General features: G+C 40.9%; 2 protein-coding genes across 2 annotated transcripts in view; one reads left to right on the top strand and one right to left on the bottom strand.

The window, feature by feature from the left end:
* The window catches only part of LOC120357578 (methionine aminopeptidase 1D, mitochondrial-like), a 217,515-nt gene that overhangs the window by 14,367 nt on the left and 190,242 nt on the right, over positions 1 to 12,906 (bottom strand). The window lies entirely within an intron of this gene.
* Positions 10,587 to 12,257, top strand: LOC120357470. The gene is made up of 2 exons (XM_039447860.1): positions 10,587 to 11,754; positions 12,129 to 12,257. Exon 1 carries the CDS (start codon positions 10,619 to 10,621, stop codon positions 11,750 to 11,752), a length of 1,134 nt encoding a protein of 377 aa, XP_039303794.1. The 5' UTR covers positions 10,587 to 10,618; the 3' UTR covers positions 11,753 to 11,754; positions 12,129 to 12,257.

Here is a 12,906-nt window from a genome sequence, read left to right on the forward strand (position 1 = left end):
CATTTTCTCGGCCCTCTTGGAATAACTTACCATTTATAAACATTTTTTTTGCTCAAAGTTGACTCACCGTACGCCACTGTCAACATTTCAAGAGTTTTTGAACACTTAATACCATTTTTTATACAAAAATTAATACAAACTCTCTGCTCCATTATTTTCAACAGCAAAAAATCGCCGAGCACGCAAACACGAGTCTAACCTTTATGCCTCTCACATAAAAACAACACATGCTATATTGTCAAAACTGTGAACACATGGTCGTGACGAGTGTACCAACACAAAAAAAAAATTTTGAAATTAGAGTGTACAGAGCGCACGAAATTCAAAAAGTCACCTTACTTTTTGATCGTCGTATACACAGCGTTTCTTACGCAGGAAATTGGATTCGACGTAACGATAATAACGTAAAAAGCGTAAAGTAACTAGGCGGAAGCTGATGTTTCAGTAAAACGATATCATTGGCTTTGTTTACACCGAATACTTGATACGCGTAATATTTAGTAACTTTCAATTCAATTATCTTAATTTTGGTAATAAATTTAATGAATAGTATATTAAGCTGGTACAATATGAATCAAGATAATTAATTAAATAGATATCACGTATACATTTACACGTATTGTCGAAATTAAGACAATTTAATAGAAAGTTACTTGTTAGTATGCGTGTCAAGTGTTCGGTGTAAACTAGTCATTGGTCGGCGCAAGTTACGCTTACGCAAGTTACGCCCCATGTGACGGCACCCTCAGAATAAATGCTGAAAAGTTAACTGGCTTTGTAGAATTGTATACAGGGTGTTCCAAAAAGGTTGAGACACTTAAATATCTCGGAAAATATAAGTTTTACAGAAAAATGTTTCAGGCATAAGTTGCATGGTTTCAAGGGGGACATAAGATCGTGTCATTAATTTGACCTTGAATAGTTGCTTGAAGGTCACGTAAAGGACACCTTCAATTTTTTAAATAGGACTGCAAACTTTTTATTACATATTCTTATATCTTATCTCGAGACCTTTCCAAAACACTACAAAAAAGTTTATTTTCGTTGAGTACTTTCCGAGTTGTGAGTCTTGAAAACTACGGTGTACTGTAATTTTTAAGCGTCACAACTCGGAAAGTACTTAACAAAAATAAACTTTCTTGTAGTGTTTTAGAAAAGTCTTAAAATAAGCTACAAGAATAGGCAATAAAAAATATAGATTGTTAGAGAAGTACCAATACCCTTTAATTAGAGAACTACCGATACTCTAATATTGTATTTTTGACAAAAACTATTTGTTAACAGAAGTTCTTTTAATAGACAAAATTGTCAATTTCTTAACAAGAGTTTAGGTTTTAACCTAGGTTCAATGTATGCCCGCACAGATTATATTTGCACATAGATGATTCACACATAGTATGCAGAGTATCAGTTCCACGTGAGGCGTACTTTCCGAAACGCGTAAATTGCAAAAACCAATCGTAAATTTGTTTAGCATTTCTGTTAGAGAGGGAGAGTTAGACGAGATCCGATAGCGCACGGTGCGATAGCCGACCAACCAATCATCTTGACTTATCTAACCCAATTAACGGAAAAACTCTAGGCATCGGCCACTGTAGCTACGTTCCGTTTCACGCATAATGCGCATGACACATCATTTTATCCTTGTAATTCCCCAAATGTTAAACAAGGACAAAATGATACATCATGCGTGAAACGGAACGTACCCATGCAGCACAAAACTTGCAACAATATTGTTGCAACGTTGCAGCAATGTTGCAACAATATTTTTGTAGCTTTCTGTGCTGTATGGGTAGCCTGTGAGTAGTAGTGGGCTATCAGTCTTGTACGAGGTGTGTTCAAAAAGTATCGCGAATTTTGTGTTTTTTCAAAAATTATTTATTTATTCATGAATATCTATTTTGTCCCCTTCAAAGTAATCCCCATGAGATATTATACACTTGTGCCAACGGTTTTTCCAATCTTCGAAGCACTTCAAAAAATCATTTTTTTTTATCTTGTTCAGCTCCTCCTTCGATGCCGTCTTTATCTCGTCAAGCGTAGCGTAACGTCGTCCTTTCATGGGCCTCTTCAGTTTAGGGAACAAGAAAAAGTCACAGGGGGCGAGATCTGGGGAATACGGTGGCTGCGGCATCATTAGTGTGTTGTTTTTGGCCAAAAAGTCGCGCACAAGCAACGATGTGTGAGCAGGGGCGTTATCGTGGTGCAAAAGCCAATTTTTGTTCTTCCACAAATCCGGGCGTTTCTGGCGGATTGCTTCGCGCAAATTGCGCATAACTTGCAGGTAATATTCCTTATTGACCGTTCTACCCTGTGGCAAGAACTCATGATGCACCACGCCTCTGCAATCGAAGAAAACTGTCAGCAAAACTTTCACATTCGACCGAACTTGGCGCGCTTTTTTCGGTCTTGGTTCGTGCGGCAGCTTCCATTGAGATGATTGAGCTTTGGTTTCCACGTCATAACCATAAACCCACGATTCGTCACCAGTTATGACCCTCTGGAGCAAATTTGGGTCGTCGCGGACAGAGTCCAACATCTCATTAGCAATGTTCATGCGATGCTGTTTTTGGTCGCAATTGAGCAATTTTGGTACGAATTTCGCGGCGACCCGTCTCATGCCCAAATCATTGATAAAAATCGAATGGCACGAGCCAATCGATATGTTTAGGTCCTCAGCAACTCTCTAACGGTGATTCGACGATTGGCCAATACCATTTTCTCCACTTCATTAATTTTTTCGTCTGTTGTTGAAGTGCTCGGGCGTCCGGCACGCTCTTCGTCGTTCACATCTTCTCGGCCTTCTGAGAACATTTTGTACCACCGATAAACGTTGCTTCGGTCCAAGGTAGCTTCTCCGTATGCCACAGTCAACATTCGGAATGCATCCGCGCACTTAATTTCGTTTTTCACACAAAATTTGATACAGGTTCTTTGATCCATTTTTTTGAATAGGTAAAAATCGAAGACGATCCAAAACACGTGCAAGCAAAGCAGCTGTCAACAATTAAGTGAACATTCAAAATGGCCGAGCTTGTCGGCATAAGTGAGAGACATGAGTACCAACATAACGCCACAAAAAGATCGAAATTCGAATATACGTAACCCGCGAAAATTCAAAATTCGCGATACTTTTTGAACACACCTCGTATATGTATATATATAGGGTGTCCGGGAACTAGGGAACTTACTGCTTTGACAACTTAAAAGAGATAAAAAGGGACAAAAAAGTCTTATACCATTTTGCGATATTCGCTATAATTATTGAATTATAAAATAAAATGTATGAGCCAATGTGCGGTGACGCTGCGCCATCGCGCCTAGCTCGTAGGCAAGAGCGCGCGATGGGACAGATGACGCTGTTGATGTCGTTGTTTGAATTTGCACGGCGCGACGGTCTGAATTCGCCGCACCGCGTGTACATACACTGCAAAAAACAAATGTATATTTTAGCTAAAACGTCTTCTTACACATTTGATAAATTGCTTATATTGCGGATTTTCAAGAAATGCGTATCTAATGCAACCAATTGTTGATTAGGGTTTCTCTACTCTCTAACGGGCGGATCCCAATAGCGTACGAGTATATATATATATATATATATATATATATATATATATAGAGAGAGAGAGAGAGAGAGAGAGAAAATCAAGATAGAAGAAAGCAAGGAAGCTTAAAGAAAACACATCAATTAATTGGAAAATTAACAAATATATTTCTGCCGATCTCGAACATTAAATCACACGGCTCTGTAACAATTTCCTACGACCCGGACGCGGCCGGAAAATACTACGCGGTCGTCGGTACGAGCTCATCGAACGGAGAGAGTCAGGATTCAATTCTAATTAACGGCAGTCAATATACGCTGTGCACTGGCGGGTCCCGATCGCGCACATCCCGATAGCACACAAATCACTCACAATGGCAGATGTGTAGAGATTTTCCGTAGGTTGGGTTAGATAAGTCAAGATGATTGGTTGGTGGGTTATCGGGATGAGCGTTATCGGAACCCTCCCCTCCCCCTTTGCCTGACTTTTCCTCTCTGCGTCCTGCAATATTCAGCGGCCTTACTGTTGCGTACGGGCGCGACGGTAAGAGATAATGTAATTAAATGAATAGAGATCACCTATTGTGCGCACTACTGCGATCCTGCGTTTGATCTGCGAAGTTCCGAGTGGCGGTAGGTCCTCCTGCTTACAGTCTTCTTGTCGGGTGAGACTTCGTCGATACACAATTAATGATCTTCAACCGCCGATCCGCTAAACGTCGTTAAAATTGACAGACGAACACAAGCACACAAAACATAAACGCGAAATTATTAGCGCAAGTACCGACACGTCCGTCTCCGAGCCAAGAAGACATAGAGCCGCAGCGTGCGCTTCCCGGCCGGATCTTACGATCCCTGTGACGGATAGCCGAACAGGATGTCACGTCACAATATACAGGGTGTCAGGTAACTGCCGCCCCTGGTTTCGTGGATTGATAGATTAAATAAAACTGAGCAGAAGAGTCCTTTATCATTTTTTAGTATTTGCCATAGTTAACCAAATTAAAAATTAATAAAATCTGCGAATAAGTGCGTATCACCGCGCGCAAGGACCGCCCGCCAGTCGCCGAGACGTAGGCAACCGCGGCTGTAGGCCTGGCGCGGTGAGGAGGGAAAAACAGCAGTAGCTCGGGGTCGTAGCAACTATTCAAGGTCAAATTAATAACACCATCTTATGACCCCCTTGAAACCATACAACTTTTGTCTGAAACATTTTCTTGTAAAATGCAAGGAAACGGAAATATTTGGGGTGATAGATTAAAATAAGACACCCTGTGTATATATATATATATATATATATATATATATATATATATATATATATATAGGACTTTTGTTTCCGTTAGTGTGAGTAATAGTCGTGTGCTTGTAAGATGTGTTTGGTGAGATTGTGTTTTTTGAGAAGAAAGAGGCCAGGATTGGAGTGTGAGGGAGTGAGGGGACGGGAGAGTCTCAGATGCGCACAGACCCGATCGGACACCACCAATCACGTAATCTAATCTAATCCAACCAACGAAAATACTCTAGGCATCAGCTGTTATAATTGGTGGTGTTCGATCGGGTCTGTGCACATCTGGGACCTTCTCAAAGGGACAGAGAAGTAGCAGGTGGATTTGGGAAAATAAGGGATAGGACAGGGGTAAGGGAATAGTGAGACAGGAGTAATAGTAGGGTTGGGATGGGATTTGGAGGTTAGACGGGATAGCAGGTATAGAGAGGAAGCAGGAAAGAGGAAGGGTAACGACATCGGGCGATAGAAGTGAGAAGCATGGCAGGAGAAAGTGCAGTTTTGAATTAGGGAAATTTTGAATTAGAGTACCTTTTGGGTAACCAATATATTATCTTAGTATATAATTTTGTACTTTTACATTTTCTACATTTATATAATGATTTTACAAATAAGCTAAAAATATTGTTAAACTTAATTAAATTGTTTTCTTAGATTAAAAAGTGTGATTATCTTAAATATAAAAAGAGTCATATTTTCTAGTAATTATTTTCTAGAACTGCAAAAAATTAGATTACTTAATTTAAAAAATTTTTTTTATTTACATTTTTACATAAATATTAAAAAAAAATTACACGATTGCAAGTAAATAAACTTTTGAATAGGCAAAGTTGGCAGGTTAGAAGAAAGACAAGATGAAGGAAGAAAAGGAGAAAGAGAAGAAGAGGAAAAAAGAAGTAGAAGGGAATGGAGAAGAAAAGAGAAAAGTGGGAAGGCCGAGCAAGACAGAAAGTCTAATGAGGGATAGATCAAATAGTGCGCCGTTGCTAGAATTGTTGAAGAGAGGAGAGAAAAGGAAGGGTGAACAGGGGGAGGAGACTAGAGTAGAAGAGGGAGAAATCTTTAAGAGGAGCAATAAGGTAAAGAGATCGTCGGTGAGACAAGAAGAAGGAAGGCTAAGGGAGATATTAAGGGAGGTGAGAGAAGGTTTTAAGGAAATGAAAAGCGAATTAAGAGAATTGAGGGAAGGCAGGGAAGAAATGAGAAAATGGATGGAGGAAATGAGGAAAAAAGTAGACAATTTGAAAAGAAGACTGGAGGATATAGAAAAAGGTAGGGGAAAGGTGGAGAAGGAGAAGGGAGGAAGGGAGAAGGATAAAGGGGAAGAGATAGAGCAGATACAGACAAGGGGAATGGATAAGATGAAGGAACTAGAAGAAAAGATGAGGAGACTAGAATTAGAAAGAAAAAAGAGAGAATGGAAGGAGAGGAAGAAGAATATAATTATAAAGAGGGTAAGAGTAAAGGAGGAATTAAAAAGAGAGATAGAAAAGATAGTGGAGGCAATGGGGGCGGTAGCGAGAGTGGAAGGGGTAAAGAAAATAGAGAATAAAGATAAGGAGGGAGGGGGCATGGTATGGGTGAAATTTGCGAGTGTGAGGGAGAAAATTGATGTGATGAAGGGAAAAATGAAGCTGAGGGATAGGAAGGAGTGGACGACTTGACGGAAAAAGAGAGAAGGGTAGAGTAGTGGATAAAGAGGGAAGCAGAAAGGAAAGAAGGTAAGAGTAGGATATATGAACATGTGGATTGAGGATAAATTGTGAATATGGGATGAGATCAAAGATGAATTAAGGGAATGGAGGGGAAGAGATGTAAGAGAAGAGGAGAGGAGGGAAAAGGAGGAGAAAGGGAAAGAGGTTTTTTAGCAGCGAGGGGTGGGGTAGGAGAGGGGGAGAAAGATGGGAATAAGGGAAATGGAAAATATGATAGAAAGAGGAATAGAAAAAGGAGGAACGATAAAGAATACAAAATAGGTTTTTGGAATGTAGCAGGCATGGAAAATAAAGAGGAGGATTTTAGGGAGAAATTGAAGGAATGGGATGTGATGTTTTTGAGTGAATGGTTACAGAAGACAAGATGGGAGAGGGTGCAAAGATGGTTACCGAAGGGATTCGTTTGGGAGGTGCAAGAAGCGGGAAGGAAGAGCAAAAAAGGGAGGGAAATAGAAAGGATGATCATGGGGATAAGGGATGGGATAGAAAGAGAAAAAGAGAATAGGGAAAGGAGAGAGGTGGGATTACAGGTGAGTAAAATCAACTTAGGAGGAGAATGGTGGAAACTAGTGGGTGTATATGTGAATGGGGGATCTAGAGGAAAAAACAAGGCAATAAGAGAGTGGATGGAGGAGAGAGAAGAGGGGGTAAGTATATTAATGTGGAAGGGGGATTTTAATGCGAGAACGGGTAGAGAGAGGGAGGTATAGGAGAGGAGGAAGAGGGAAGGGTAGGGGAAAGAGAGAAAAACTCTGTAACGGTACGCGGTTTCGGTCGGTTCGGTGCGGTGCGGGAACTTCGGGATCGAACCGGATAAGGCTCGTCGGTTGGTCAGGTGTCCGTAATGATTATACCCAGTGTTTTAAGTAGAACAAGATATAGAATGTTTTATTGCTGAACAAAAAAAAAGCGTTAACAAGATGCATGAAAAACAAAAATAAAAGAGATAATAAAGAGATCGCAAAGAGATAATACAGAGATCATAAAGAGATAATAATATAGAGATCATAAAGAGATAATAATGAGATTGCAAAGAGATAATACAGAGATCATAAAGAGATAATAATATAAAGATTATAAAGAGATAATAATGAGATCGCAAAGAGATAATTCAGAGAACATAAAGTGATAATAATATAGAGATAATAATATAGAGAGCTCGTCGGCGTCCAGCCAATCGCTGGTAGTCGGATTACCAGTTACGCGGCGGAGTGACTTTAAAGGTTTATTCACGCGGTTTATATCTAAATGCAAGAGCTTAACTATCTATTTACAGGTTTCGGCTAGACTAATGTGCAGTCGGACTACACAGTGAGTTATGCGGGCTGCTTGCCCGTACGGTCGGGGAGTCGCGAGGCGCGGCGGGATTGGCTAACGCATTGGTATGAGCGCGTGCGCAAGTGCGGGTCGTTGCCGGCGCGGTCGCCGCCGCGATTCGCCCGAGCACGCCCCGTGCAAGTGGGGCGCTCGATCGACAGGTTGCTTATGCCCTGCCGATGAATAGGTTACGAAATTCGGGTTATACGTCGGTGCGGCAGTGAAGGTATTTGAGGACGACGGTGATTGGTCAAGAATGCTCGGCCGGTGATAATGACGAGAATGCTCGTCGAGGATCTCGGACGTGATTGGTCGAGAATGCTCGGCCGGTGATGATGACGAGAATGCTCGTCGAGGATAGCTGAGTCGACTGGTCGAGGATACTCGGCCGAGGATAGCGACGGGAATGCCCGTCGAGGATGTCGGAGTGCGACGAGAATGCTCTTCTTTAAGGAGCGATCGAGAATGCTCGGTCTTGTGGACAGGTCGGATAGTCGGACGGATCTGATCTTGTGCGTTCCCACTGCCGGCTTATATATCCGAACGCGCGGCTGAGCAAGCCAATCCGCGCGCTCGGTCGGTTAAGCCGGAGTGGGAGCGTTACGGAACGCCACGCGCGGCGCGCGTTTCGCCGCGTGGTCGCACGGCGAAGTTCGGTCGTGCGCGCACGTGGTCCCCGGCTACACTCGGCGTTCGTCGTTCGGTGGACGGAACGGAGGCGCACGGACGGTGGAGGGGCGTATCGTTACAACTCAAAAGATGGAAAGATGAAAAGAGAGGGAAAGAAATTGTGTGGTTTTTTAAAGGAATTAGGATGGTCAATTATGAAGGGAGATGAGGAGGGAGAATGGACGTATACTGGAGGGAAGGGGTAATTGACTACATAATCGGGAATGTGGATACGAGAAGGAAAGTGGTAAAGATGAAGGTGGAGAACTGGATGGATTCTGACCATTCAGCCATTAACTGTATACGTGAAGGGGGGAAGAAGGAAGGAGGAAAGGATTGGGAAAAGGAAAGGAAGAGAAAGAAGAGGGGTGTGGACGGAAGAGGGAAAAAAGAAATTTGAAGAATACGTGGGCAAGAGGGATAGTGTTTTAAAGGGGATTGAGGAGGGTTGGAGGAAATTGAAAAAGAGAATGGAAGGAGCATTGGAAAAAGTAGAGAGAAGAGAAAAGGGTGAGGAAAGGATGGTGAGATATGGAATGCAGGAGTATGAAAAGAGAAGTAAGAGAGGAGTTTAAAAAGTGGAAGAAAAGAGGAGGAAAGGGGAAGAAATATAAGGAGATGAGGAAGAGATACAGAGAGTATTGTAAGGAAAGGAAAAGAAAGGAAAGAGAAAGATGGGAGAGGAAATTGGAAGGTGTAAGAACGGAAGGGGATGTATGGAGGGTAGTGAACAGGGGGAGGAGAAAGAGAGTCAGGGAAGGGATCGAAATGAGGGAATGGGAGGGACACTTTAGAAAAGTGTTGGGGGAGTGGAGTGAAGGATGAGAGGGGAGGTGAGTGGGAAGACGAGTGGAGAAAGATGATATCAATAGGGAAGAAATAGCAAGGGCGGTAAGGAAACTGAAGGAGGGAAAAGCGGCGGGAGGGGATGGTATTGTAAATGAAGTATGGAAATATGGGGGAAAAGAAATAAAGGAATGGCTGTGGGAAATATGTAACAGAGTGTGGAAAGGAGAAGGTTGGCCGGAAGAGTGGAGAGAGGGGATGGTAGTGTCGGTAGTGAAAAAAAGGGGAGGGGGAGAGGGTTGAAGAATATAGAGGGATCACGTTAACGCAAACGGCATACAAGGTGTACGCAACGGTACTTGCGGGGAGATTGAGGGAGGAGATGGAGAAGAAAGGGATACTCCCACCAAGTCAAACGGAGTTTAGGAGAGGGGTAGGCGCGATTGATCAAATCTACGTACTGAATTATCTGATAAACAAGAGGGTGGCGGTGAAAAAGGGCAAGATGGTGGTGCTATTTGTAGATTTGAAGGCTGCGTTTGACTTGGTGGATAGGGAAATCCTCATACAGATGATGAGGGAGAGGAGAGTTAGAAAAAGTTTGGTCGTGAGGTGCGAGGAAGTACTGGAGGAGACTATAAGTAGAGTAAGGGTGGGGGATAAGGTAGGGAAAAACTTCTGGACGGAGAGAGGGGTAAGACAGGAGTGCCCTCTGAGCCCATGCTTATTTACGCTGTTGCTGGCGGATTTGGATGAGGAGTTAGAGAGAGAGGGACGGGGGGGTGAGAGGGTAAAAAGAAGGAAAATATACTCATTGGCGTATACAGATGATGTGGCAGTAGTGGCAGAGGAGGAGACAAGGATGAAAGGGATGATTAAAGCACTGGAAAGTTATATAGAACGGAAGGGATTAGAGGTCAATGTGGAGAAGACAAAGGTAATGAGATGTAGAAGGGGGGGGGGAGACAGAAAAAGATATGTGGAAATGGAAATCTAGTAAGCAAGGAACATTAAATAAACGTTTTGAAACATTGATTTCTTATGACTTTTATCGATATTCTTATATAATATTGTATACACGTTTTTAAGGGGTAACACCACTGTAGAATTTTTGAAAAATCGATTTTTTTTTATTGCTTTAAAAAATACTTTGAACCTTCTAGAATGAGTTAAAAAAAGTCTTATGTCTGTTACAAAATTTTTTGTGTGAAATTTCGCGCTCTTTCTTAAGCGTGTCGGGCTGCTCCAAAACGACTACCTACGGCACATCGATACCTGCTCGAAGGGTACAGCCTAATGACTTACCTTCTGATTTCTAACTACTCTAGTAGTAGGAAACGTGGATATTCGTCGCTTTTCGGAATCACGTCATTGATTGGATGGTTCACTGGCAAAATCGTCGACGTTGAGGTGAAGTCCAAATATTGCAAATCTTGCGAGCATTGGAAGAGTAAATTAGAAACAGTTGAGTATGAAGAATGGCTCAAAACACACGTTGATGAATGTCAAGCAAATCATGAAGGTTCGTCTGGTAAGATGGAGGTAGACGCCGTCGTCGAAATGTTTCAACGTTCCGAAACTTTACATGGCATGAAATATGCAAACTATGTCGGCGACGGTGATAGCAAAACCTTCAAGGGTATACTGGAGAAACATCCATACGAAAATTTTGAAGTGAAAAAGAAAGAGTGCATTGATCACGTGCAAAAGAGAATGGGCACTCGTTTGCGAAATTTAAAAAAAAATGTAAAAGGCCTCGGAGGAAAAGGTAAATTAACTGCTAAATTAATTGACGAGCTTACAATATATTATGGTTTAGCGATACGGCGGAATCCAAACTCCGTGAAAAATATGAAAAATGATATTTGGGCAACCTTATTTCATAAAATGTCAACCGATGAAAATCCGCAACACGAGAAGTGCTCGGAGTCTTGGTGCGACTGGAAAAAGGCACAAGCAGCAAATTCCTTGGCTACTTACCATCATAAGCCGCCACTACCGAAGGAAATTTTTGAAGCTATCAAACCTATTTACGAGGAGCTGAGCCGTGATGATTTGCTAAATCGTTGCTTGGGAGGCTACACTCAAAATAGCAACGAAAGTTTCAATGCTGCTGTATGGAACTTGGCGCCAAAATCTTACTCAAGCGGCAAAAAAGTATTATGTGCAGCAACTGATATTGCTGTGTGCACCTTCAATGACGGTTTGACTAACATTTTACGAATTATGCAAGTTTTGGAGATGGATATCGGCTACCAAGCATACAATTTTTGCCTTGAAGCCAATGCGACAAGGATCGAGCACTCCGAGCGGGCTTTGACAGATGCAGCAAAGAAGGCACGCACCAGCACAAAATCGTCGCGGAAAGAAAATGAGGAACAATACTTGAGCAAAGAAGGGATGCTTTACGGTCCTGGGATAGCAGACTAATGGTAAAAAATTTCAAACAGTCACATTTTTCATTTTGTCCCGTCTAAAACACGTCTCTAAGCTTTAAACGCGTTTTTCTCAAAACATGGTTTTTTAAAACGGCACGCAGCATAACTCAAACAATTTTCATTCTTTCCACTCCAAATTTTAACCACTTCTTTAAAATAACATTTCGAAGAGAAACACGTACGGAATTTTCGATAAGTTGATTAGAACATTATTTATTGACAAATATGTGACCGTTTTTTCCGTCAAAAATTGAAATTTTTTTTTAAATGCGTGCCAATTACTCAAAAATAAATATTTCTCAAATTCCGTACGTGTTTCTCTAGCTATACTCATGTAGATTAAGAAAAAATTTTTTGTTTTGTTCCAGATAAATCTCTACGATGGTTCTGCTGCGTGCCGCAAACCCCTAAAAAATAAACACGTCTCACGACAGTGGCTATAGCGTCGCCATTTTTTAATATTTTTTAATAAAAAAATTTTTACAAACACTTAAAAACATGTTTAATAACATCCTTAAATATTATTTTCTTCTTACTTTTCCTTCCATGCAAAAAAAATTCACAAAAAAACGCTTTATTTGGGCCGTCTACAGTGGTTAAATATTGTATACACGTTTTTAAAGCATTATCTAATAATGTGATAATTCCGAATGTTTACCCAGATAGCACCAAGAAGTCCTAAGAAGTTCACATTGAGCTCAGCTAAAAGAGCAATGAGTTCCTTTTAATCTTCATAAAATATCACGAAAGAATTCATTTTATGTTCTTAAATACAACAGGGAATGTCAGTAAAAAAGAGTTCATATAACAATACATAAAAAGTTCAGCAATGTATTCTAAAAAAAATCATTTTATACCCATAATAAGTTAAATTGAGAATCATATATAATACAGTATCCATTCTTCCTAAAGAATTCTTTTTATAGTGCAATTGTTGAGCTTTTAAAGAACTTATTGAGGACTCATTGAGAACACTTTTTGTGCTATTTGCAGGAAATACTAGATACAATAAAATACTAGAAATTATTTAAATTCTTATCTTTATTTCATAATTTATAAAATTATACAATGTAATAAAGTTATATAACAGTATATATGAAATAAACAGTATGATATAAAGTAAATAGCATAAACAATATATATAGC

This window comes from Solenopsis invicta, chromosome 4 (assembly GCF_016802725.1).
Source record: "Solenopsis invicta isolate M01_SB chromosome 4, UNIL_Sinv_3.0, whole genome shotgun sequence".
NCBI classification, from domain to species: Eukaryota; Metazoa; Arthropoda; class Insecta; order Hymenoptera; family Formicidae; genus Solenopsis; species Solenopsis invicta.

Excerpts from the sequence above, each read along its gene's own strand:
- LOC120357470 (XM_039447860.1), top strand. The coding sequence starts at position 10,619 with ATGACTTACCTTCTGATTTCTAACTACTCTAGTAGTAGGAAACGTGGA.